This window comes from Helicoverpa zea, chromosome 1, assembly GCF_022581195.2.
Source record: "Helicoverpa zea isolate HzStark_Cry1AcR chromosome 1, ilHelZeax1.1, whole genome shotgun sequence".
Taxonomy (NCBI): domain Eukaryota; kingdom Metazoa; phylum Arthropoda; class Insecta; order Lepidoptera; family Noctuidae; genus Helicoverpa; species Helicoverpa zea.
The window spans coordinates 9,410,839-9,438,123 of NC_061452.1; the positions used below are offsets into that span (position 1 = coordinate 9,410,839).

At 36.3% G+C, this 27,285-nt stretch overlaps 2 protein-coding genes across 3 annotated transcripts; one reads left to right on the top strand and one right to left on the bottom strand.

Annotated features, from left to right (window-relative positions):
- Nucleotides 1–686: 686 nt before the first annotated feature.
- Nucleotides 687–2,807, bottom strand: LOC124629919 (5'-deoxynucleotidase HDDC2). Its single transcript, XM_047163593.1, has 4 exons — nucleotides 2,534–2,807; nucleotides 2,146–2,293; nucleotides 1,758–1,912; nucleotides 687–1,027 (listed from the first exon to the last, which is right to left on the bottom strand). The coding sequence occupies exons 1-4, from the start codon at nucleotides 2,594–2,596 to the stop codon at nucleotides 791–793; spliced, it is 603 nt and encodes a 200-aa protein (XP_047019549.1). The 5' UTR covers nucleotides 2,597–2,807; the 3' UTR covers nucleotides 687–790.
- Nucleotides 2,808–8,435: 5,628 nt separating this feature from the next.
- On the top strand, nucleotides 8,436–26,942 carry LOC124633484 (pancreatic triacylglycerol lipase-like). 2 transcript variants are annotated; one of them, XM_047168725.1, is made up of 7 exons: nucleotides 8,436–8,663; nucleotides 15,286–15,445; nucleotides 20,083–20,231; nucleotides 20,766–21,011; nucleotides 23,298–23,486; nucleotides 24,749–24,914; nucleotides 25,217–26,942. In XM_047168725.1, the coding sequence occupies exons 1-7, from the start codon at nucleotides 8,633–8,635 to the stop codon at nucleotides 25,272–25,274; spliced, it is 999 nt and encodes a 332-aa protein (XP_047024681.1). In that variant the 5' UTR covers nucleotides 8,436–8,632; the 3' UTR covers nucleotides 25,275–26,942. The 2 variants fall into 2 exon arrangements, with proteins under 2 accessions (XP_047024681.1, XP_047024688.1); XM_047168732.1 differs by having other exon boundaries at nucleotides 8,438–8,663; nucleotides 15,289–15,445.
- Nucleotides 26,943–27,285: the final 343 nt, after the last annotated feature.

Below are 27,285 nucleotides of genomic sequence, written 5' to 3' on the forward strand. Positions count from 1 at the left end.
TGTCACCTGCTGTCACCCACGGTGCGCTCACTGAATCTGTTCTTGGGTGACAAATCGCGTTCATTTTTGTATGCCGGCTGAGTGACAAAAAGTCACCAGTGAGCGGACTCCCATTGTAATGTACGTACGTGTACGCGAGTGACAGTCACGTCACTCCGGCATTGCCTGCTGCTGCAACTATTTGTCACCGTCTTATCACGTCACCATAATGAGCGCACTCAGTATAGTTTTCATTGCACTTGACTAAGTGACAAAAAGTCACGGTGACGAAAAGTTGCAATCAGCGCCAAGCCTTACAATATCAGTGTCTGCTGAAGTGCATATTTATGTAACACATTTAGGCCCGCCGCTGATTGCAACTTTTTGCCACCGTGACTTGTTGTCACTGTCACCTGCAGTCACCCACGATGCGCTCACTGAATCTGTTCTTAGGTGACAAATCGCGTTCATTTTTGTATGCCGGCTGTGTGACAATAGGTCACCACTGAGCGGACTCCCATTGTAATGTGCAGGGCGAGTGACAGTCACGTTACTTCGGCATTGCCCGTTGCTGTAACTATTTGTCACCGTATTATCACGTCACCATAATGAGCGCACTCAGTATAGTTTTCATTGCACTTGACTAAGTGATAAAAAGTCACGGTGACGAAAAGTTGCAATCAGCGGCTAGCCTTAATCCTGTTCCGTTCACTCTGTGCAATTAAATATAATACTAACTAGCTTGGCTAGGTAACAATGCTAGCGTTATTGAATTAATAACAATCTATTAGCATGGAAGAGAAGTTTGTTATTATGCATGGCCATTTGTTAGGCATTTCTTTTCAAACTCCTCTCTTTGTCTATAAAGTTCCGTGACCAAGCCTTTGATGAATGGGTGGTCGAATTTCCCTTCAGTAGCAGTAAAGAACTCTTCCAGTTTCTTCGGCGTATTTTCACGCTTCTCATATTCGAAGGCTTGCAATATCATGTCGTAGCGGTCTAAGTCTTTAGCAAATTTAGCCTCTGGTGATGTCTGGTTCTCATATTCCTGTAATTTCAATATGGTTTGTGATTACTTATTTTGTATGAAAATATGGTCATCCACCCATAGACAAAAACAATTGTTTCTCTACACAGGACACATGCTACATAAGAAATATTCCATAATTTTGACTAAAAAATCCAGCAATGAGCTTTCGCCTATAGCCTAAAATAATGTTCCAAAGCCTCACAGCTTTTACTTTAAGAAATGAACATATCACAGTTTTACTGTGTCACTGTTCACTCATGTCATATGCATGCATGAGCAGTGGTTTGATTTAATAAGGTTTACGTAACGCTATCATAATTACAGTTATCAGTATACAGTCATTGCACTTTTGAAAGGGGCAGATAACCTATGCAGTATATTATCAGTAATCTAATGATAATTCCATGTCTAAAGAAATTGCTGATATATTCAATGCACTTTGAATTAGAATTTATTTAATTAATTAAAGAAAACTATATTATTATTTAGTTTCTAATATCTACAAGCATAATTCCTAGTTGCCTGCCTTCTGGTGTATATTAAAAATATTGGAGTCAGTTTTCAGTCTTACTGGATAAAACAGAGTACCTGTTTAGTATTTAACATGAAGCCATTGCTTCTGATCTCCTCAATTATTCTGGGGCTACCCAATAAACTTTAGTATGACATTTTTTTAAAGAAAACTCATGTCTATGTTGTCAGTAATCTTGGGCCCAAATTAACTGTACTTAGATAAAGTATTACTCACTTTGTACAAATCATACATTCTGTCACCAGCGATGCCAGTGAGTTCTGCAATCTTCTGCATAGCCTCGTCCTCGCGCCGGTGCTTCTCCTCTGGTGATACACCACAGTGCGGTGTGAGATCTCCAACAATGCACTCCGCTAGGTCATGGACAAGAGCTGAAAGTACACACAAAATAGGGTTAATTAGAATGCCTTGAATGAGAATGTGAAGAATAAATAATCTGTGACTACAAGTAAATATTTAAATAGTTATTTAATCCATCATAACAAACAATGATTTTTGTTCTAGGATGTTCAACATCACCAATAGTCTACCAAAATGAACATAACATGGAATTAAAGGTACGAAAAAAGAATCGACCTGCTGAATGTGTATTGGGAATATTTACCTATTTGCAAACACCTGAATCTATCAAGATTGGTAGGGTTGTTTTCGTCTGTGAGCAAGAAGGTCATTAGACCCATGCGGTACATATGGCCAGCAATAGACTCGCACTCATTTATGTCACAAATCACCCACCCAGTTCTCTTCACATGCTGAAAATTAATTTAAATTATATTAATAACATAGTTTTGTTCCACTTTATAGCAGTTGCAGTTATAACAGTATCCGCTCAAGAGTATGATTTAAAAAATGTTGAAATAATTTTATTTCGTCACAAGGAAACGCGTCCGAACATAATGATCAAACAATATTTAAATATGCAGAAAAATCTATTGGAACAGTGCTTTTAAGAATATTATTAGCGAGAATTCTTATTTATTAGAGCACATTACCTTCAAACGACCGACTAGTTCCAAAAATTCTAAGATTTTTGTGTTTTCAAGGGCCAGTGCCATTGTGCGTTTTTGTTTGTACAATAAACTTTAATCCTAACTGTATTACTACGACTGCAACTGTGGCGCTTAGTTACACAGGATTATTAGATTTCCTTAGTAACACACACTCCGTAAGAAACGCTCAAATATTAATTGATTTTACGTGGATACACAGTACAACCTAAATAGGAGAACTGAATTTTTTGTGCAGTAAGTTGACAGCTGCTGTCACTTATCAGTCAGTCAATTATACCAAGCGTGGAAATTAAATCACCCATATTTAAGAGATTTTATTCAAAATCCAAAATAATCTTAAATCTGTTAAAACTATCATCTTATAACATGTCTGGAATCTGTATATTTATTTCTTGCTCTTGGTTTTATCTGAAAGCAGATACTTTCGTAGGAAGATTACTCAAAATTATAAATACCTAGGTACTCAATGAATGTAGGTAATTTGTTTGTAAGCTTGATACAAAATTAATTAAATTTCACGATAAAACAGACTCCCTGTTGTGGATCATGACTGCTGATAAATATAAACGGTTAATGTATCGTTATAAATTGTTTATTTGGAAGACTGATCCTAAAATGTTAACTCCAAATTTTTTGGTGAATTTCATAATGTCGCCACATCGAATGCCAGTTCAAGCAATGGCGCTATCGGACACATCGGACACCACTGCAAAAATATCTGCAACCGTCATGTCAAAATGAGGAAGACGGAAGTTGGATTTGATTAGAGCTAATTTTCTATCCACGGATTGGCCGATTAAAATAAGGACTTTTTTTCCTGTTCTGATCAAGGTCATATCTAACATCCGCAGTTTACCGATAACGTTGTTATGAGGTCAAAATATAATTGAGTTTTTTATTATCGCTTGACGCAATGTAAGTGTACAGCCACCTATTATAAATTTTAGATAGTCATCCTCCAAGACTTTTTCCCAACTATGTTAGGGTCAGCTTCCAGTCTAACCGGATGTAGCTGAGTACCAGTGCTTTACAAGGAGCGACTGCCCTATCTGACCCCCTCAGCCCAGTAACCCGGAAACCCAATACCCCTTGGTTAGACTGGTGTCAGACTTACTGGCCTCTGATTACCCGTAACAACTGCTAAGGATGTTCAATGACAGCCGGGACCTACAGTTTAACGTGCCATCCGAAACACAGTCATTGGTGTCTAAGATGATTGTCTTCGATGGTACCTACATACAAACTTAGAAAAGTTGCATTGGTATTTGTAATTTGCTTGACCCCAGGCCCGATTCTTCTAAGTTAATAATGTCAAAATCGAATAGAAATCGAATCGCAATATGATCGCAATAGCAGTTTTAACCATATCGGGCATTCTGCTACTAATATAAAACCAATCGTATTCCAACGACATTCGATTGGTATGCGATTGGTCTGCTATTTTGGTGATTTTGACCTATACGGTAGTTTGCTCTACAATCATATTGCAATAGTTAATCATTTGCAGACATAATGAAACACAATAAATTCATTATTGAATGACAGAAAAGAATAAAAACGTTTATTTCAAAGAAAAAATAGCGGAATGCCACATATGTTTCAATCGTAATCGAGTCTGGATAGGATCGCAGTCGAACGTGAATCGTATGTTGCTTAAGTAAAATTAGGAGAATCGGGCTCCTGACCACCATGACTATAGATATAATAGGTATACCGATGTTATAAAAAAGGTACTTAAGTATCATTTTGGTGTTTTTAAAATTCATTCCAAATCGTAAACGTTTATAAATTAGCTATTTTTAGAATTGGAATAATTTGTAGCCTTTGAAACTCACAAATAAATAAGGTAGTTTTCAATTAGATACAAAGATATACTCAGGAACTTTACCTTATTATAATTTTACCTAACCTACTTATAATACCTTATTGTACCTTACCTACCTTATTATAATTTTACTTATTATAATTGTACCTAACAACCGAGGCCTTTATCTTCCTAGGAGATTTTATTTTTAACTTGGCATTCTTTTAACTAAATCTAATAAACTAAATAAAATATACTTGATTGTTGCATAAAATAAATAGAGAAAACTTATCTCATTGAGTTTTTTATCCCCTGAAGAATTAGTAACAGGGTTAACAAGTCCTCTTTAAAGGCCTCTTTGTGCGGTTCCCACAGACGCCAAGGATAAAGGAGCGTTATCTGCCCCAATACCAATACCTACCGATGGCGGCGCCGCTTCCTGAGCTTCAAACTGTTATTAACGCCATCTATTCGCTTACAGTGCTGAGCAAATAGATGGCGCTAAATGAATACAGTAATGGCTTTGATTCCTACATTTTCCACCTATTGCTCTAGAGGGAGCTATTTTTTGGTCAGGACTTAAAAGTTAAGCCCTTACAAAGTGTTCCTTCTTGAAAAAAATATAAAACTATAGTTAATGTAATATAAAACTATAGAAATCTTCAAATGGCTAATAACAGTATTGGATTAAAGCTGCTGCGATATGTTAGTTAATTAACTCAACCCGATGGGATGCGTCTGACGGGGATTCCCAAGCCCGATTCGATTCCTTTCGGAAGTGTAACAAGTCCGTATCTATTTTACTTGTAACACTGCTATTTTGTTATTAATATCTAAATGTATGATTATCATTATTAGATATAAGTACTGCCTCACTGAAGTACCTTTTTTCTACATACAAAAAAAAATATTACAATAATAAAGCTTGTGGCACATTATAGCAGCATCGCAACAGCACGGCTGCAGCACGGCGTCGCCTCGAATTAAGACTACGGCTAGCTGCCAGCGCGCCAACCACGCGCTGTCCGCTCGCCGTCGGCTCGCCGTCGGCTCGCCGTCGGCGCGCCGGCCGCGAGGTGTAAACTTGCTGTCAACGCAAACTCAATATTATTTTAAGACCATTATGATTGATGTTATGATTGAACACGACGTAATGACGTTGTTTCGCTGCCGGCTCGGAGTCGGCGCGCAATTAGCACGCCGTCGGCGCGCTGTACGCATGAGGAGCTCGCAGCACGCGGGCGGCGAGTCGTGTGGAAGCGGCAAGCACGCGGACTGCTCGCCGTTGGCTTTTTCATATTGACATTAGGAAATATATTATAATATACACGATTTAAGGCTCTAAATTGAATGACAACTTAAATGCTGGTGTGGAGCCGTGCTGTTGCGGTGCCGCTATAATGTGCATTTTAATTTGTTTCCAAATTAACATGAAGATTCGATAAAATATATTAAAAAAAACCCAAAAGCGCCTAAAAATATTTGAAATTGCTTACAGAAAAATATGCTTCAACTTTCAAAATATTTGGAATGCATTTACTTTCCCATACAGCCATTTTTGGTCGCAGATATGATAAAGATGTAACAAGTCGCAACAGTTTCGTAACTGATACGACACAACGTGACTGTGGAGGGATTAGCGTTTACGAGTTGTAACGGTTCAGTAAAAATGTGACGGAAACTAGATTCAGTAACTTTGTGTGGTCGCTGTGTCGATACTTTACAGCTTAATTTGTAACCACACATTTTAGAAACTTTGCGTTTGGTTTGTAACCAGTGTGCATTGTTGACACAATTGTGTTGTAACTGGGTAGTAACATGTGTAGTCGATGTTCCAGAACACTTTAACCTAACTTGCATATATAAAAACATGACGAGAGCCAGTTATTCTCAAACTGTCTATGTTTTCTGCCATTATCAACCATTTAATGAAATTTAAAATGAGTAAACAACCAAAAACCTTACGTAAATTCCGATGGACTTCAACTTTTTACAGAAGAGTAAAAGAAATAAGTACGTCCCAAAATATCTCAAGTACCTAATTGTACTCGTACACAAGTTTTTTTTTTTTATTATAATACCTAATATTTTTTTCATGATGTGCATTGTTGGTAGGGCACATTGACGGATACCCATTTTATTGAACTTAAAACTTATTCTTTTCTAGGCCATTTACAGGAAAACAGTACGGAATTTAGTGGAGGAGCTTAGTGGTATAGTCCCTAGTGCCAAAGTTTCAACTTTCGAGCTCCAAATCGCTGTTTTTTCGTTTTCTCGGCCAAAACAAGACGTCTTCGTCTTTAACTCAAGTACTCGGCACAAGCGATATTAATTCTGATGAGCCTCCTTTGGTTAGAACAATGAAAAAAGGCATCTTGACTTGATAAAAACTTTGGGAAACACTGTAACCAAATATTAAGAGAAACCATCTTAAAAATCTAGTAATTTTGTAACAATTTACCGTAACATGTCGACACGTGTCGACACATTATCGTAACTTTGTGACTAGTTGCGACGAGCATATTTTTCATAACAAACATCAAAAATGTTTTTTCATAGTTCATTATTTATCAATCAATCTTGCTAAAATAATTTGTATCAGGATTAAAATATTTGATATTGTATTTAAATGGAAGCTTTTAAGCACTCAATGTGCATAATTTTATATTTTAATTTTATTTAACAAAAGTTTTTCTTTCGCCAGAATTATGAAAACATGATATTACGGTGGCGCGTTGGAAATATCAACATATTCAAAGAAATTACACAGTAAACTTTTTTTCCCAATAAGATTTGAGCATTATAAACCATATTAATTAATGAAAACTAAAACTTTGTTAACTTACCTTGAGTTCATCAACTCAAGGTAAGTAAACCATCATTATGGGATTTCTTGTATTTTGTATTCGTCGTGTCACTCACGCACGAGCCAACGAAATTGATCGAACGAATGAATGATTGAATGATTAGTGCTAACTCTGGTTAAAATATGGTAACAATGTTACGACACGGCGACGTAAATTAGAAACCAAATGTTACTTGTTTATTGTGTCGAGATCTTCCCCATTTTTAGTTGCAGCGACGGCGCTAACACGGAACGTCGACGAGATTATGTTTCGAGATAGATCAGTGTCGACGCTAAGTGTCGAAACGGTTACGTTATGTTCGCAAAAATGGTTATATGGGTTCAATGTGCAGTTGTTAATTTACCTTATAAATAGACCCTAAACGGTACCTATCTAAACCTCGGTAAATGGTAGTTCGTCGAATTCCCTTTTTTTACAACCTGGGGCCCGATTCTCCTAAGTTAACAATGTCAAAATCGAATCGCAATATGATAGCAATAGCAGTTTTAACCATATCGGGCATTCTGCTACTAATAAAAGACCAATCGTATTCGATTGACATTTGATTGGTGTGCGATTGGTCTCCTATTTTGGTGATTTTGGTCTATACGGTAGTTTGCTGTACAATCATTTTGCAATCGTAAATCAATTGCAGTCAAAATACTTCATTATTGAATGACAGAACAGGATAACAACGTTTATTTCAAAGAAAACATAGCGGAATGCCACATACGCTTCAATCGTAATCGAGTCGGGATTGGGTCTCAGTCGAATCGAGTCGAACGTGAATCGTATGTTGCTTTAGTAAAATTAGGAGAATCAGGCCCCTGATGTCTAAAGTCTTGTTCATCAAAATGGCTATCATTCCATACCTACTCAATAGGTAGGTACTTACTTATATACTTAGGTACTGTTCAACTGGGTAGGTCCTACAGTCAAATCCTATAAATTATAGTGTTTTTAGATCTGGGTGTAGTACCTATCTATTTAACTTTATTTAAAGATTAAATAAATCCGAACATCAGCCACTAGACCGAGCATTTCGAATTTGCATAAAATTTTCCCTTTTCAAAATTATTATTAGATGACTCAAGTTTCAAAGTTTCTCCCGTCACCATTTTACGAAGAATCCGCAGGGTGCCGTATGTAATGTTAATAAGGTCCAGATTGATTAATATGATCGATGGACTGGCCAGCGAATCGTACTATGAATCGTAATGGAGCTGGTACCGCTACGTAAATTTAAATTCAATCTCTGTTTCGAGCGGCCAGTGAAAATGGGGGAGCCCTCGGTGCCGGTCCTACAATTAGATTTAGCTTCAAAATGAGCGTTCTAGTCAGTTTAAAGTTCAACAAAGTTTTGTTCGATGTGTGGAAAGTTGGTTTTGCTCTCAGTGAGTCTGGTGTTTGTTGCCAGGAAGCGGAGTTGGAATGATTCCGTTGCTGTTTGCTTTGTGTACAGGTTCGTGAGAAGTATGTTAACTAGATCCCAGGGTGCTTTTTCGGTATTTTTTGTATTCCTATTTTTATTACCCAATTTTTTGCAAAATTTTTGCCACGTTGCAATTCCCATTAAAAACTTTGTAATTTTTATTCTCGTTTAGAACTAACCTAACCGGTATTTTCAACACGAAAAGTTGGGTAGGTATTATAAGTGGATAGAAATTTGAATAAAGGAAGTAAGGAGGCCTACATGCCTTACTAAGAAGTCAATTCGAATTAACAAAAAAAACCTAGGCCAAAAATAAATCAATCTAATCCGTCCGTTATTCTGCACTGTAAGTTTTGTAAGTAAGAACAAAGAATGAAGCTACGAATAGATTCGAGATACAACCTCTTTTAACTCTCCTAAGTGTCCCTAGGGTTCCGTAGATTGGCAAAAGCAACATGAACGTTCCGTCTCTAAATCAAACAATGAATATTAATTGTTTGGTGCTATTAAACTTTCACAGTGTTTGTAGGTGAAGTAAATGCTCAAGCATTCATTGAATGCTAAAGTGAAGATAACAATCTATATCCTCGAGTCCATTATGGAAGTCTGACTGACTTCTATTAAATTAACGAAGCAACTGAACAAGCTTTTGAATTATTGATTAAGTAGGTACAAGTTAGGTATGCACGTAGATGTTTTTGAAGAGAGATTGACTGGCAGGAAATGGAGGGAAGGGTGTTCCAAAGAAATCTGTTTCTAACATCAATGAACACCCCGTTCATTAAATATTAGATTCTTATGGAAAAGCTAATCGTTTATATCCCATCCCAAAAGACACCTTGTTGTAGGTAGAAATAGGTCTGAATATTTTTGAATTTTTATCCTATTATTAGTTAAAAACATCTAGGAATAAATTAGGTACATAACTTAACTAAGTTAGTGTTTACTTAAATTTTGTTTCCCTAAAGCAAAATAAAACCGATTTTGATTACCTAGTACCTACTTATGGCAGTTTTGACTAAGCTTCAGGTCATTGAGTTTTATTCTCCTCCAGAGGACTATGCTGATAAAAGTAATTGCTTTTAAATATTGGTTGTTTTAAAGACGCAAAAAATCTATGAAATATCTCACAAAATTGCGCACTTAGGTATTTGCTTTAAGAACCTAGTACAAATGGCTAATGAATAAAAATAGCAACAGACACATTAGGTAAATACATTCGGTAATTTCAACAATTCTCAGGACATTAATAAAAGTCTCTCTAAGTACAAAACTAGAACATAACTAACTAGAAAGTAATCTTCTTACTTGTATTTTTTAATCTTACTAATCAATTTTGAAAAAAAAAAACAATCTGAAATTATAAATAATGTCGGGACACCTTTTTCACACACGGTCGGTTAGCCCCATGGTAAGTTATTTATTAACTTGTGTTATGGGTGCTAACACAACTGATAAACTACATATAGCTACATATATACATATTTATAAATACATATCATAACACCCAGACCACGGCCAACGAGCATGCTCATCACACAAATGTCGACCGAACCGGGAATCGAACCCGGGACCTCATGTTCGGCGGAACACTGATGTGTAATTAATGTAGCTTGGATTTTCTATTTTCCCCGCAAGCACATTTGAGTGTTTCACAGTACTTTCTAGGCATTAAAGATACGAGAATCAAGTTCCGACAGCTATCTGACCTCCATTAGAAAATTGTACTTTCTAGCAATCAAAGCTTATAGCTTATTTGTCTGTAGACATGTTTGTTGCTTGTTGCAAGAAATTGGCTGGTTAATATAGGTACACAGTGTGTACTACACACTTCAAGATCTCAACAAAATGAGACCGGAATGTCTTATAAGATGATATTTACAAATACTTAAATTCGATAGAAAATGTTTGATAAAGTCACAGTTATATCGTTATATCATACAGATAATTTAAATGTAATCTGACTGTAGATAGTAACTACCTCTATGGAGGTGGTGACTTAAAACAATAGAGTAATTTAAACGTAATAATGCGTCATCACATTACCTAGTAAGACTTACACAATTAGAACTATAGTGGAAAACATTCTTTGGTAATCAGCATAGCTAGAAAGAATTTCTGGGTTCCACAAATTCTAGGAAATCGTAGATCGCTGTTGCGGACTATGAATAGTCTTTTCCATGAAGAGAAAGCTAGAATTGAGCAATAGGAGAACAGAAATAAACCTTTTCATCCCACCATCTCGGAAAGAGTAGTTTTACCCTTTGATATCTGAGTGCTTAGTGCGAGTTTTCGTGAATTTATTTAGGTACGGACTCACATGAGAGCGCGTATACTAAGATTTGTATGGAACAAAAACAGAGTGCTTAGTGCGAGTTTTCGTGAATTTATTTACGGACTCACATGAGAGCGCGTATACTAAGATTTGTATGGAACAAAAACAGCTCCGCCTAGTGTCAAAAATTGGAACCTAAAGTAGCGGGTGCCAGTTTACAAATTTTCGAAATCGAATCGCTCGGACTCTCAAGTGACCGTGACAGGCACGGGATTGGTTTATTTCTGCCGTGATGCGAGTGCGAGATTCAGATTTTGACAGATCGAATAGTAAATAAATACAAACGCGATCGAATTTAACCAAAAAGTTCTCACGAAGATTTTTGTGGTGAAAGTGAAGTGAGGAGATATTCGTATATCAACAATAAAGTTTTTATTTAGTGAAAATAATACCAAAAATATGGCAGGACGCTTTTTCTTTGCTCGCAGGATGTTTGCGGCCGCAAAGGCCCAAGATGAACGCAACAAAAGCGCCAGAATTGGGGCAAGGGCTTGCGCATTTTTTAATTCGTTAGTTCACCTCACGGAGACGCAATTTAGACATAGATATAGATTGTCCAAGAAGATTTTTAAGTTCTTGTGCAGTTAACTGAGACAACGCACAAATCTAAAATCCACTCTACGTGTTTCCTTGGAACATAAGGTACCTATTTATCAATTCATGTAAGTTACAATATCAATTTCCAAAACAAAACTAGGTATGTATATGATTGAAGAAACTTTCTCCTTCTTTTATTTGCAGGTGCTTACCGCTTTATTCTTTTTTGCCACTGGATCCTATCAAAGGCCAATTAGAGAAGCAAAGCACGTATCCCAAAAAATGTGCAGTGTGTATTTAGAACAAGTAACTGAGGTTCTGACTCATAAAAATATATAAGCTTCCCTAGCACTCCAGGTGCTAGACAAGAACTTGTCTTCATTTTAAATTAATTAATTTAAAACAACTAAAAACTTTTTTCGGGCGTCGCGTCAAACATAAACAAAACATCCAAACAATAACCCCAAAAATTTTGAAAGACAGTCGTCCCATACGATTACATGCTAAAATGACGTCTTTCTAAATTTGGTAGGTTTATCCCACCAAGCGAACGGAACACCAACCTAACAAAAATGATCATCGCTATTCGCCGTGAGGAAACGTGATGCGAGTAATTTGCGAGATGGCAACTCGCACTCGCTTAAATATTGCATTCGGTTCGTTTGAAGTTGACTCGCTAAACTCGACAGTGAAGTCATTCGCAAAATTTTGTTCAACTCGCACTAGGCACTCAGAGTGCTTAGTGCGAGTTTTCGTGAATTTATTTACGGACTCACATGAGAGCGCGTATACTAAGATTTGTATGGAACAAAAACAGCTCCGCCTAGTGTCAAAAATTGAAACCTAAAGTAGCGAGTGCCAGTTTACAAATTTTCGAAATCGAATCGCTCGGACTCTCAAGTGAACGTGACAGGCACGGGATTGGTTTATTTCTGCCGTGATGCGAGTGCGAGATTCAGATTTTGACAGATCGAATAGTAAATAAATACAAACGCGATCGAATTTAACCAAAAAGTTCTCACGAAGATTTTTGTGGTGAATGTGAAGTGAGGAGATATTCGTATATCAACAATTAAGTTTTTATTTAGTGAAAATAATACCAAAAATATGGCAGGACGCTTTTTCTTTGCTCGCAGGATGTTTGCGGCCGCAAAGGCCCAAGATGAACGCAACAAAAGCGCCAGAATTGGGGCAAGGGCTTGCGCATTTTTTAATTCGTTAGTTCACCTCACGGAGACGCAATTTAGACATAGATATAGATTGTCCAAGAAGATTTTTAAGTTCTTGTGCAGTTAACTGAGACAAAGCACAAATCTAAAATCCACTCTACGTGTTTCTTTGGAACATAAGGTACCTATTTATCAATTCATGTAAGTTACAATATCAATTTCCAAAACAAAACTAGGTATGTATATGATTGAAGAAACTTTCTCCTTCTTTTATTTGCAGGTGCTTACCGCTTTATTCTTTTTTGCCACTGGATCCTATCAAAGGCCAATTAGAGAAGCAAAGCACGTATCCCAAAAACTGTGCAGTGTGTATTTAGAACAAGTAACTGAGGTTCTGACTCATAGAAATATATAAGCTTCCCTAGCACTCCAGGTGCTAGACAAGAACTTGTCTTCATTTTAAATTAATTAAATTAAAACAACTAAAAACTTTTTTCGGGCGTCGCGTCAAACATAAACAAAACATCTAAACAATAACCCCAAAAATTTTGAAAGACAGTCGTCCCATACGATTACATGCTAAAATGACGTCTTTCTTAATTTGGTAGGTTTATCCCACCAAGCGAACGGAACACCAACCTAACAAAAATGATCATCGCTATTCGCCGTGAGGAAACGTGATGCGAGTAATTTGCGAGATGGCAACTCGCACTCGCTTAAATATTGCATTCGGTTCGTTTGAAGTTGACTCGCTAAACTCGACAGTGAAGTCATTCGCAAAATTTTGTTCAACTCGCACTAGGCACTCAGCTCCGCCTAGTGTCAAAAATTGGAACCTAAAGTAGCGAGTGCCAGTTTACAAATTTTCGAAATCTAATCGCTCGGACTCTCAAGTGAACGTGACAGGCACGGGATTGGTTTATTTCTGCCGTGATGCGAGTGCGAGATTCAGATTTTGACAGATCGAATAGTAAATAAATACAAACGCGATCGAATTTAACCAAAAAGTTCTCACAAAGATTTTTGTGGTGAAAGTGAAGTGAGGAGATATTCGTATATCAACAATTAAGTTTTTATTTAGTGAAAATAATACCAAAAATATGGCAGGACGCTTTTTCTTTGCTCGGAGGATGTTTGCGGCAGCAAAGGCCCAAGATGAACGCAACAAAAGCGCCAGAATTGGGGCAAGGGCTTGCGCATTTTTTAATTCGTTAGTTCACCTCACGGAGACGCAATTTAGACATAGATATAGATTGTCCAAGAAGATTTTTAAGTTCTTGTGCAATTAACTGAGACAAAGCATAAATCTAAAATCCACTCTACGTGTTTCCTTGGAACATAAGGTACCTATTTATCAATTCATGTAAGTTACAATATCAATTTCCAAAACAAAACTAGGTATGTATATTTATGATTGAAGAAACTTTCTCCTTCTTTTATTTGCAGGTACTTACCGCTTTATTCTTTTTTGCCACTGGATCCTATCAAAGGCCAATTAGAGAAGCAAAGCACGTATCCCAAAAAATGTGCAGTGTGTATTTAGAACAAGTAACTGAGGTTCTGACTCATAGAAATATATAAGCTTCCCTAGCACTCCCGGTGCTAGACAAGAACTTGTCTTCATTTTAAATTAATTAATTTAAAACAACTAAAAACTTTTTTCGGGCGTCGCGTCAAACATAAACAAAACATCCAAACAATAACCCCAAAAATTTTGAAAGACAGTCGTCCCATACGATTACATGCTAAAATGACGTCTTTCTAAATTTGGTAGGTTTATCCCACCAAGCGAACGGAACACCAACCTAACAAAAATGATCATCGCTATTCGCCGTGAGGAAACGTGATGCGAGTAATTTGCGAGATGGCAACTCGCACTCGCTTAAATATTGCATTCGGTTCGTTTCAAGTTGACTCGCTAAACTCGACAGTGAAGTCATTCGCAAAATTTTGTTCAACTCGCACTAGGCACTCTGAGCGCAAAAGCCGTTTTTATTCTCTAGAGCGGTAAAGTGATTTGAATTTAGAACATCGTGTCAAATCGTGTGCAATACTCCGTTTGTGACAATCTTGATAAGACTTTTCAAACAAATAAATATTAAACAAATAAAATACTGCTTAAAATAATTATTCAATTAATTAAGTCATTTTTATTATTGTTTTTACATAGATTTTTAACCTCGTTTCATTTTTAAACTGAGTTTTCAAATAAATGAACTTTAATAGATACTGCTTTTTAATTTGATACTCATATGTGCGCGCCATTTTGTTTTTTTGCATTTAGTAATTTCCTCGATGAGGTGGGATGAAAAGTTACGTGTTGCACTCGAGTGCAAAGATTTTTCACCTTGAGCTCTTTTGATTCCCTCGCTATCGCTCAGGATTCTAATTATTGAAACACTCGCTACGCTCGTGTTTCAATTTTAGAATCCTTCGCTTGTTCGGTCATCAAAATTGAGCTCGCGGTTAAAAAGTAACTTTGCACTCTTGTATAACAAATAACTATTACCTGATTCTTTGTTCCCAATTTTCTAAGTTTATCCATCCACTTGAAGAAAAAGATTTATTTTGCATTTGATTGTGGCTTAATTCCTTTTATTGTTTCTTGAAGCAGTAGTGTCGGCCGCGGTGAAGTGGGATGCGCCGGCGCCGTATGACCCGGTATGGCTGGCCAGCGTGCAGACCTACCCCCCCGTGACGGCGGCAAACGAGACTCGCTTCTTTTTTGGCTGGGTGTACGAGACCGATGTCGAATTCAAACTTTACACAAGGTAATAGTCAGTAAGGAGTAAGTATATCTGGATAAAACTGCTTCATTTAGAATACGTCAATCAATAAGGGAAGATATACATTTTGGCCGTAACGCAGTTGTAACTTTTATCCAGGCATCTACCACTGTCAGCATTTGTTCTGTGCCTTAACTAACCGTATTTTTATTCTGAAGAGAATTCGAACGCTCAACGTGCAATCCAACAAAAATATAGAAATCTAAAGTCTTGAATCCAGAACTCAAAATTAGTTTAAAGAAATAGAGAGAACAGAGTGTTTAACTTTAAAGTTCTTCAAGTAGTTGTAAGTGCAAACTCTACGAAAACTGATTGTTTCAACTGCTCGGGCGTAACGCTTGGATGTGGTTTTGGCCGGTATCGAGCGACCTGATATTGGCAGCGTGAAGGTTCGGTTGAAACTTTAAATAATGCTTGCAGGAACCATTAAAAATATAAAGATATTCTTCTGGTGAAGTTTTTCTAAGATGGTGCCATAATGAGTTTTTGCTTTACGTGTCGCAAGTTTCGTGTAAGTTGGTAAAAGATAATGTAATCACAGGTAGCTAGTGCCCAAATGATCAAGTTATCGATAATTATTAATGAAAATATCTATAATTATGTTTATTTAATGAAATGAGTAAGTGACTATGTAGTGTCTTGTGTCTTCACAATGAAGTGCTAATTTTGGGCTGAAAGAATGACCGTCTTATTCTGCTGCATCTAGATAGTAACTATTTAGGGTTTCCTATACTGACTCTTAGATAGATTTCAATTCTTATACGAACATTGGTTATACTTCGGATTTTAGAACTAACATACCTATAGTGAAGATTTTTCACAGTATTTTTTTACGCTCGCTGTTAAAAATATTGAACGTTCAAAAACATGCGTTGTATTCTGTATTCATAAAAAATGTATCACGGGAAGGGGAAATTGTAAAACATAATTAAAATTCGCAATACGTTCTGTTAATATATTGTCCTATCGAAGTGTGTGACAAAATTTTTAACGCTGCCTTTTTGGTCGAAAAGGTAACCATTGTTTGGCATGGCATACGTATGTAATGTGCGGTAAGAGTTAAATGACCATAATTATATTATAATAAGGTATTGTGTATGTGTCTATGTACGTTGCCATTTACAGTACAATGCAGAGGAGGAAATTCCGTATGTAGTTTTAATGCTATTTAGACCTCTCACTCGATAAGGAACCGTTTTAAACTTACAACATATACTTACTTGGTGTTTCTTAGAAGTAGGTGTACCTACTCAACATTGTCGTCTGACAATATTTAAAAGATCTCTGTTAACTTGGACAATATTTAGTTGTACGTCGCCATCATTACCTGTCATTTTTATTAAGTACTAGCTGTTGCCCGCAACTTCGTCTGCGTGGGCAATACAGAATCGTCAAAATACTACTTATCCCGTAGGTGCATTCTTTCACGTGACAGTATAATTAGGATTACCACTTAGCAGTCGCATAGATTCATTGATCAAGGTTGTGTTGTGGATGTGACCATTTATCTAAACAAAAGAACTAAAGTTTGTGACGTTGTTCAGCCAATTTGGAAAATTATTACGTATGGTGCGTAAGTAATTTTCACAGGAAACAGCTATAATCTATGTCTACATACTTTGAGTCTGACAAAGCTGTCATTTGTACATTTTCTGCAGCTGCTGCGACTAATCAGAAGCCAGAAAGTCTGTCAGTCTTACCATGGATATCGTCTTGTGTAGTTGACTGGATTGAAGATAGGTAGATAGGTAGTCGCTCCAAGCAAAATATTGGTACTCAAACAGATTCGGTGACTGGAAGCCAACACCAACATAGTTGGGGAATAGCTGGATGGATGATAAAATGAGTCATCATCATCAGCAGGCGCATAGGGTAGGATAGTTTCACTTACTCACTATGGTAAGGCTGACCCCACATTAGGCGTGCGCGATCCTCGGGCGTGTGAGTAGCGCGGGCGTCGCGAGCGCGCTGCGTGAACGTCGCGTTTTGCTGCCCTGCGGCATGTGTGAAGAGTGCAAGCGACGCGCTCGTGGCGACCACGCGGCGCTCGAGTTGCGTTCTTACCCCTTCGCCCGCTATCCCCGCCGCCCGCTAAACGCCTTAGCAGTTAAACGTCAAGGAGAGCGGCGCGTGCGCGCCGCGAGCGCGCTGCAAATGCCGCAGGGCAGCAAAACGCGACGCTCACGCAACATGCTCGCGACGCACGCGCGGCGCCCGCGCTACTCACACGCCCGAGGATCGCGCGCGCCTAATGTGGAGGAGGCCTAAGCCGGGACTCCACCGAAATGTTTGCATTAGTTCACGAATAGGCAAAATGTACGTATCTGTGAGAGTCCACTTCATGTGTTCGTACTTGAAACCTGCAATTTTGCCAAGATTTTCAGAATGTACGCTCGCAATTTGTCATTTCTTGGTGGAGCCAGCAAATCAAAAGAAACATAAGTGTTGTATACTGTGCGTCACTACCGCACACCGGGAAAATTTCGCTCTTGCGGAGGACGTTTATATACCATATTTTGTGTCACACGTAAACAGGACGACAGTAAGTATCCACCGAAACACTTTCAAAGATCTGATGAACGAACAAATCAGACCTGACTTGGTCACCTGGGGCCAATCAGAGCTCTATGAAGCGATAATACGCTTTGGCTCTTACTGTTATTGTGGTTTCTGAAAATTTATTCACCTCATTCAACGATGAATGTAATTCTGATGGTACTATTAAGAACACTTGCTTAGCGCAGAAGCTGACGTTGGCAGGTCAACTCTTTTGACTTCTCTAATAGGATACCATTGGTTTTTGTACAATGCACACCTGCAATGCATTCTGGATTAGGATAGGATATAGGTGGATAGGATTTGCAACAGATAACAATTCTGTCTTTGTGATTAAATTACATCAAACGTAGTTTTATATAAAAGGTGTTTTTTAGGGTTTTTAGACTTGGCTCGGGTCTTACTGAGACTGTTCGTAATCGTGAACAGTGTATTTGCGATCAGAAGTTGAAAGTAAGCATGTCTCTGGTATGCGACGCGTAATATGTACGTTTTCAGACGCATAAAGCATTTTACGTGTGTATGGTATTAAATAGAGAGAGCTCCCATTTCTTATCTGCACTTTGTATCTGGGCTTGTTTTTAAAGCTACAGAATCCTACATTACCTACCTCACGCTCAGCAGCGCTTGCGAGAGATAGATCCTCATTTCTTCTAGGATTAAGTTTACATATTTTGCATCAGAAAATATAATTAAGGTCTACTTAATACTACTCACTCAAAGTAATTTGTTTTAAGGCCACCACATTAGTGGAAGATAAGCTAAACTATGTTTATGAAAAAATCCTGATATGAACTCCATCTGTAACTTTAAATGATAATTAATTGTTCCACTAAAGTCATCATTTTTGACATAATGTTCAAAAAATAATTTAGATGGCACCGTTTTAAATTTGGCTGAGAACTATTAATTTTCTTTTCATCAAGGTAATAATTATAGTTGGATTTTGATGTGGCACGGCAAACTGACAAACACTATTGAAATGTCTATCGAAAAATTACACTACGTGTTAAAATATGGTGAATTACGGAAAATACACAACTCCATCTGTTGAAATAATAATCGTCTATAAAGAATGTATGGTAATATTGTCATTTACCACCTCGCTTCTTTGACAAATTTGATGTATTTTATTTACCACAGATGGAGCTACTTTAACCTTGGCTAAACAAAATTTTCATATTTTTTTTTCTTCCGAAGTTACTTATAAAGGTGTGATTTTCTGTGTAAAGATTAATAATAATAATAGGCCGATCAACTAATATAAGTACAACATTCAAATGTACAGTTTTGACAAATAGTTTGCGTGTTGTAATATTTTACATCTTGAATTCACAAAATTAATCATATCTTTTGATAGAGTGAATCGATTTCGATGAAACAGAAACTAAGTAATACCCCAAGTTACGTAGAATTTTTGTATATAAGCATTGTCTGCATTTAATTCGTAGATTTTACGTGAATCCCGAACAAACAAACAGATAAACAGACAAACAGACAAACAGACAAAAATTACAAAAATGATGGAAATGGGTTCTGTTAGTTATCCTTTAAAATGCTGGCTATTTTTTTTGTCAATTTCTTCAATGTACAAAAATTACTTTTCTACCGATTTATTATATGTATAGATTTGATTTTTTTTTTGTAAATAAAGAAGCTTTATAATAGGTACTGTCGTGTGCTTAGACGCTCCCCAAATACATTTTCAGCACTGAAGGTTTGATTGACTGGATTAGGGTCAATTAATACTCATTCAATAATCGTCATTTAAATACTAACATTAGGTATTTATGATTTTTGAAAGCATTTAATAATTTAGGTTCTTTAAAACAATTATTGTTTTTAAAGATTTTGTAAAAAGTATATCGACCTTATTTTAATTTTGACATTTTAACTATCCGTTTGAATCATAAAGCAACTTGAAAAGGTTTCACCAAAAACATTGGGAGCATTGTTTATGTGCGGTCTTTGTTATTTGTTATCAAATTACTGCGAATAAAGTGTTTGTGGTCTGGAGTCTAGACAAACCTCATTCAAAATTAATTAACAGGCGTTTTTCATTTCAGGAGGAATCCATTCGAGTATCAAATGTTAAGGATAAACGATTCTGCGTCTTTACATGACTCAAACTTCGATTTTAATAACAAAGTAAAAGTGCTAGCACATGGCTGGCTCAATAATGGTAGCGGTCCTATGCCGATGTCGCTAAAAGAAGGTAATTGTTTAAAGTAATATCTGATGGTAAAAAAAAAACAAGAACAATTTTCTTCTTGTGAAATAGAAATGGATGCATATGCTCCACACCTACAATAATGTGGAGTAGGAAACTGCAATGGTGGTTGGTGATTACTCCACCTGTATCTGCATAATGAGATCTTGAAATCCATCACGTCGATCCCGGACTGAATTTCAAGCGAGGTCAATGTATCCCGATTCTAGAGCATTTCTACGTTCAATGCTAGGGAAAAATATGTGCTTTTCCTATGGAAAAATAAAACGAAAAACTTTTATGTTTAGATTTTTTTCCTCTTACATCGATACCGTAACGGTAATTAATGAGTTAGTCTTAAGAAAGGCTTTGGATCAAACGGCTGCCTTTATCAAGTAGCCTTTCCAATTTAACCTTTATCCCTCGGTCAAGTGTCGCCCAATATTCAATAGAAGACAAATTCAAGGGGTTTGAACACGGTTGCTATCTTTGGGAATAGAATCTTTAACAAAATGTTTTTTTTTTTTTGTTTTTTTCCAGCATATCTAAACGTGAGTGATTTGAACATCGTCGTAGTAGATTGGGGTGCAGCCGCTAATGTCAACTATATAATGGCCAGCTACAATGTGGCTTCGGTTGGCCGCCTCCTTACACAGTTCCTCAACTTCCTTATATGGGAGGGAGTATCTATGGGTGATGTGCACCTCATAGGTCATAGCCTAGGTGCCCATGTTGTGGGCATAGCAGGAGCCAACGTTAAAAAAACACCAATAGACACTATAACAGGTCAGTAATATCATTATCGTCAATATTACTAATGTGCAAAACCATTCCTGCTTAGTGCGGTGATAAAATAAAAAAAAAATATATTACTTCTTAGTGTGCACAGAAGCATAATAGAATTCTAATGACGTTAAATGGCATTTTTAAGCTTAAAGGTCCAGATCTTCATTTTTAATGTCTAGCTAGAGGATATAAAAAAGTAAGTGTAGATATAAAGATTTTTGATTAGCATCCATTTACAGAATCTTGTTAAATTAATTTTCAGTTAAGACAACAACTATAGTTCGGCCATTCAGAGAATGCGTTCCTGACACGTCGCGATTGAACTGACGACGTAACTACATTCATTGATTATTGATATAATAATGTTGTTTTAATGCTCCTCAATTGTTAAAACGGTAAACAACCAGCAAAAATATTTTTATCGTAACTGCAACGCCATTGCAAAGTTACGTCGTCAGTTCAATCGCGACGTGTCAGGAACGCATTCTCTGAATGGCCGAACTATAATGTGGTTGTCAGTTAAGCAAAGCGCTGAACGTTTGTGACGTCAATCAATGTCAAGTTGAAAGGGGCGTTTACTTCATATTCTGCAGTTTCGAATCAAATATTATGAAGCCCTTTATTCATTGTACGGAGAACTTGTTTTTTAGTCTTCATACAGGATAATAAGCCCGTGAGCCAGCTTTTCTTGGAGACGTAAGAAACTTTACGTCTCACAAATAGAAAATTAACGTCACTGTTCCGTTGAATATTTGAGCGTTGTCAAACCCATATTTTAGTTTTGGAATAACGCGTACTAAAGCCCTTTGATTATATATATGTCTAGATGTAGCGTCGAGTGCGCGCAAGCGTGGAAAAAAATGTCGATGTACTGTTCATCGACAGGAGCTTTCCCGTCAATCAGAACAGATCGTGCCGCTTAACTGTCAAAACGTATAACGCGCGCTAACTAAAATACAAATAACAGAGATAAAATGACGATATGTGCAATTAAAGTCTGCCGGAGTTATAAAGGAAGGCTAAAAAGTGCCAATAACATCACCTATCATCGGTAACTGACCCAGAAAATAAATATTTGTTTTTTGTAATTATGTTTACTAAATCACGCCATATTGTATCAGTGTTGCCAGTTTCTGTTTTTCATTTTCCCAACTTCACGTGTTTATGTTATGTATAAAGGATATTTTTTAAGCATTGCGCAAGAAAATAACATTTTCTGATTCTCCAAAATATTATCTACTATTATTTGATTAGTAAATTATGGTTATCAACGTAACATTTTTTTTTAAGAATTCCAAGTAATCCTATTGTTAGGAGTCAGTGGATAGACCGCATTAAAAAAAGCCGTGGAGATGCGATGTGGACACCAACAAAAAATACCGTAGTGTGTTCCGATCACTTCCGCAGCAAGGACATGAGTACTGTCGACAAGATAGGGCGCCGAAGACTTACAAAAGGAGCAGTGCCAAGCAAGGTTCAATTTTCTATAAAGTTATAGTTAAACCGAATAACACTATGTATACAAACTTATTTAATTAGTCTATTTTTTTTTCATTATTTATGGGAGAATCGTAGAAGCTGGTATCATTATTTACGTCAACGCGCAGTGTAAAATGACACCTACACGTACACATGCATAACAATTTTGTCTCTGCTTCTTTGTTGGGATTGTATGGTGACACTCCATCTAGACATATATATAATCAAAGACTAAAGCCATATCATGTAGGTATCTGATTCAATCCTACCTCACGGAAAGAGTGGGACCGGCAGGGCATTCCGTGAACCTCATCAAATTGAGCCAGCAACCAACAGGACATAATAAATCGCGTCTTAATTACGTGCTTATGGCAAATAATTTGGCAATTTTAACTCTCCATTCTGCGTTGAATGTCGAGGTGTTTACGCAACCGATTCTGTTAGCTTTTATAACGAAACCGCAGCAAATTAGCTTCCATTGTTTGTTAAACTCTAGCGTTTGTTATGAAGACTCCTATTGTTTTGTTTGCTAATTTCGCTTATAACATATAATTGTTGTTTTTGTTGTGATACAAATTAATGAGTTCCTAATTATAGACATGTATGTCGTCCCATCTGATGGTTACAAGACCATGTTAATGAAAAGGTTCGTTTCGTTAACAAGCGAAAGATTTATTATATCTCGATAAAATACTAGTATTTCCCTGAAAACAGATCTCTTAAAATTGACGGCTGAGTGAAGAAATCTTATCGGAGATTTCGTAATAATAAGGATATTTATTTATTATGGAAGTGGATTTATTTCAGGGTTGGATCCAGCGTTGCCGCTGTTCACGGTAGGCAACAAGGACGCCAGATTGGATAAGCATGATGCGAGCCATGTGGAGGTGATACACACTTGTGGCGGGTACCTCGGCTTCATGGCTCCCCTGGGCCACATTGACTTCTACCCGAATGGCGGCACCCGTCAACCTGGTTGTGGCTACGATATTAGAGGTATGCTACTTATATATTGGAAATTAAGTGGTTGCCCTACTTAGTTTGTGTTTTGTGCTAATGACTTCTAGATGGCTAGGGTAGCGTCAAGCTTCTTTCTCCAAGAAAATCTTATATACTAATACCTATTTAGAAGTTCATAGTTGAAAATATTTATAAAAGATTTATTACGAAGACTTCAAAATTCATGACTATAATTTATAGACTCCTTATTAAAATAGGTAGCAAATAAAATTTCTAAGCGTATCAGAAAATATAAAAATCTATGATGTATAGATTTACGTATCTTTATTCATTAGCTTCTTAATACTAAAGCCAGAGTATTACTGACAGTCTTTTCATGTCCGACATACGCTTTACCAAATTTGAGCATCGACTAATTAATAAAGTAACAAAGCGCCTTTGTTACTTTTCTTAAAGCTTTTAAAAAATTCACAATATTTATAAAATCTTATTAAGTTTAATCTACTTATTTAAATTATAAGCTTCAAAGTACCTTTTTGTATAAATTTATTTGCTTCTAAACCAGAGGTCGATATCCTAGCGCTATAAAAATATATGAATCTATTTTTTACGTTTGTATTTCAGATTTATATCAAAACTTAATTAATTGTGAAACACAAAAGAACCTTAGTAAATTGCAAGTTGATTTTAACGAATCTCTTTGGGAATAAACAGAATTAATTTTCGCTTTGTAGTTATTTTTATACGTATTTTCAAGTGATTGCTTTTGGGCTTTTAAAAACTTTAATCTTAGTTGCGATATTTTCAAGTTTACATTAGGAGCTAATATTAAAACGGTTGTAAACACTGTCCTCTCATATACTGTGTTTTAACGACTGACTCTTTAGAACTTAATTAAACTTGTACGTTATAACATCAAGTTGCCTTTTTGACGCGTGTGGTTAGTTCGGTAGTACAAGCTCTTCAGAATTTTCCTGAGCATTATCAAACGTTTGAAACATAATGTTGTAGGTTCTTCTTTCTCTCATTTCTAATAATTTAAATCTGTTATATTCTCCATTATCTTTTATATATAACTATCAATTGTATTTGAATTGTAATCGTAGCCACTAGCATTGAGCTGACTTATTCAATTTCAGACTAAGAAATTACGCGGGTTTTATAACGTTAAACTCAAGATACTCTACTTGGTTGTACCCTATGACACGATACTTTTCTACCTTAGGTACTTGACCTTCAAGTAGGAACTTCATAAACTAAAACAGTTGTGTTTCAATTAGTTTTGTTACTGGTTCCAGGTCTGTGTGCCCACAACCGAGCTCACATGTATTTAGCAGAGTCCATCATATCATCTGTCCCGTTCACAGCCGTGCGGTGTCAGAGTTTCAACGAATTGTACTACACGGGTAACTGTACAGGAACTGGAGAAACTCTCATTATGGGCGGTTTTGATATACATTACGGGTGAGTATACAAATAATAAAATATTGATATTTTGGTTTCAGATAATCAATAAGTACCGCAATTTAGTTATGATTCTATGTAGGTACACTAATTAATTATGACTTAGTTATAATGCTCTGGCGTTCGTTCGTCCGCAAATAACATTCCCTCCGACTCAAATAACAAAAGGTTATTTTAAGTATTCATGAACACGGTTAACTTTTCGTCGTTTCTATGTTTAATTAAACAAAGAACACTCGTTTGTTAAGCAGTAACAACATTAGCTTAAATCTTAGAGATCAACGTTCATTGTTTTGTTTCAGGAAGGATGGTATTTACTACCTTGAGACAAACGATCAGAAGCCCTACGCATTGGGGTGACCCGACATGAATTACGATAAAATATTAATACCCCGCTTTGCCAACTTCGCCTATAAATTAAATTTTCAAAGAAATTATTACGGAGTGGTCCGTTTTTATTCGCGGCCACTGCCGTCCGGTCGGACGTTAATTATTAACATCTCTCCGTTGGTGAAAACTTGCTTGGTACCTACTACAGCATCACCTGTTATGACTAGATTATTTATTTTACCTTGCTAAGCCGATATAGTCCGCAGAGGCTGCTTTCAAAGTACTTAATAGACATGATAATTAAGACTAGTGCTGTAAGTATTTATTTAATATAACCGTCGATTATTTATTCATGTTACATTGCTACGTATTAAAATAAGTATTCTTATGATTTATTCTGAAAAGTCTAAGCACCCAGAAAATGTTTTCGTAAATGAATGTGTAAAAATAACTCAATCTATTAAGCCGTTAATTGTTAGTCGCAAGCTAAAATTGAATAATACATTTTTAAAAGTTCACAATTTTAGTTGATGAAAAAAAAATCAAGAGTGCCTCTAAATAACGAGTTTCAATTTATATGGGAAGTTGATTTGGTTGGCGAACCTCCAAAAGTTGGGCAACAACAATTTGTTCTTAAAAATGAAAATTAATTCGGACGCCATTGTTTATTTGTTACGAAATTAAGCGATGATTTTATTGAACAGTGGTTGAAATAACTTTAATTGAATGTTGTATATTTGTGTATAATGTTGTAAAATCTTATGTTTCCTATTATAATGTTTTAATTTGATAAATGCCATAAAATGCTTCTATACGAACTTTTAAGTTTGCGTTTAAGTAAGTCGTAAAGATCAACAGCGTTTTATGTAAGTACCTATACGTTGAAGTTCTGAGTAGGTAAGAAATAAATTCCTGTACTTCCGTAGATATAAATAATATACTTTATTTATTATTGTTACTTCTGCCACGACAAGGGAACAGTTCCAAAAAGTATTGACTTCAAGATAAATTGTGTTTCCCCTGTAATATCATAAAAGGGACAGAGAAACAAAGTTTGTTCGTATTGTTGTTAGAAATATTTTTCATTTTGCTTTGAGTGTGTATCGGCTTCGGAGAACACTAGAGAATAACGCATTTGTAATATAAAATTATTTGTTAATATTTGTTATCTATTAGAGCGCTTTCACACAAGTGGGTATTGTCGCTCGAACCTATAGGTATGCTCGGTTTAACTTTGCGCGTCAAGCAGGGGTCATCATTTGAACCTGTTGTTGTCAATTGTTTGTCATGAATGAGAGAATAAGCACCATGGTTGAAATCGGCTTTTATTGTCAATTTATTGTATAAATCGATAACTAGTCAATGCCCGTAAGACCCGAGGTGTAAATCCACTAGTGTGAACTGCGCTTTCAATGCGCGTGCTCTCTACTTGTGACAAATGAATTTATGTTTTGTTGTGTACTTAGTAATTTAAGACATTATCTCTTATTTTCATGAAGTAATTTTATTCTAAGATTTATAACTTCATATCATTTAGATTTTTAAGTTTCAATTTTTTTAACTACTTTTATGTCTACAAAAGATGAACTATGGCGTAGGTACAACATAACCATAGAAATCGCTTGTAAACATATCTCCTGAACAATTATTTATTACGCAGAAAGTAATACGGAAAATAAAGCTTGATCGATTAATAAATGTGTGAATTATTTATGAAAAAATATCCAACATTCCCTCTCTCAACTTATATATATTAATGAATAATAAAAGCCCGCATAGTTATTTTTGTGATGTTTCTTTGTAAGACAAAACATTAAGGTAAGAAGTCCTAGAGAAAATTTGCTGATTCCAATACCTACCAGCTACTACTAGACAACCTTCAATATTCTAGTCGTGTCTTGTTCACTCATCCAGAAAGAGTACACGACCAGAAAGACCTAGTTTATGAAACACAACCAAACTCAGGCCATTATTGTCCCATTACCATAATAAGCATCACTGCCTCCCGATCCGAAATTATATACGTATATTCGGCATTTGA

Excerpts from the sequence above, each read along its gene's own strand:
- LOC124629919 (XM_047163593.1), bottom strand. The coding sequence starts at position 2,596 with ATGGCACTGGCCCTTGAAAACACAAAAATCTTAGAATTTTTGGAACTA. Across the intron at positions 2,294-2,533 it reads AACTAGTCGGTCGTTTGAAG|CATGTGAAGAGAACTGGGTG; the intron begins GTAATGTGCTCT and ends ATTAATTTTCAG. Across the intron at positions 1,028-1,757 it reads GAATGTATGATTTGTACAAA|GAATATGAGAACCAGACATC; the intron begins GTGAGTAATACT and ends TTGAAATTACAG.
- LOC124633484 (XM_047168725.1), top strand. The coding sequence starts at position 8,633 with ATGATTCCGTTGCTGTTTGCTTTGTGTACAG. Across the intron at positions 8,664-15,285 it reads GCTGTTTGCTTTGTGTACAG|CAGTAGTGTCGGCCGCGGTG; the intron begins GTTCGTGAGAAG and ends TGTTTCTTGAAG. Across the intron at positions 20,232-20,765 it reads GCCGATGTCGCTAAAAGAAG|CATATCTAAACGTGAGTGAT; the intron begins GTAATTGTTTAA and ends GTTTTTTTCCAG.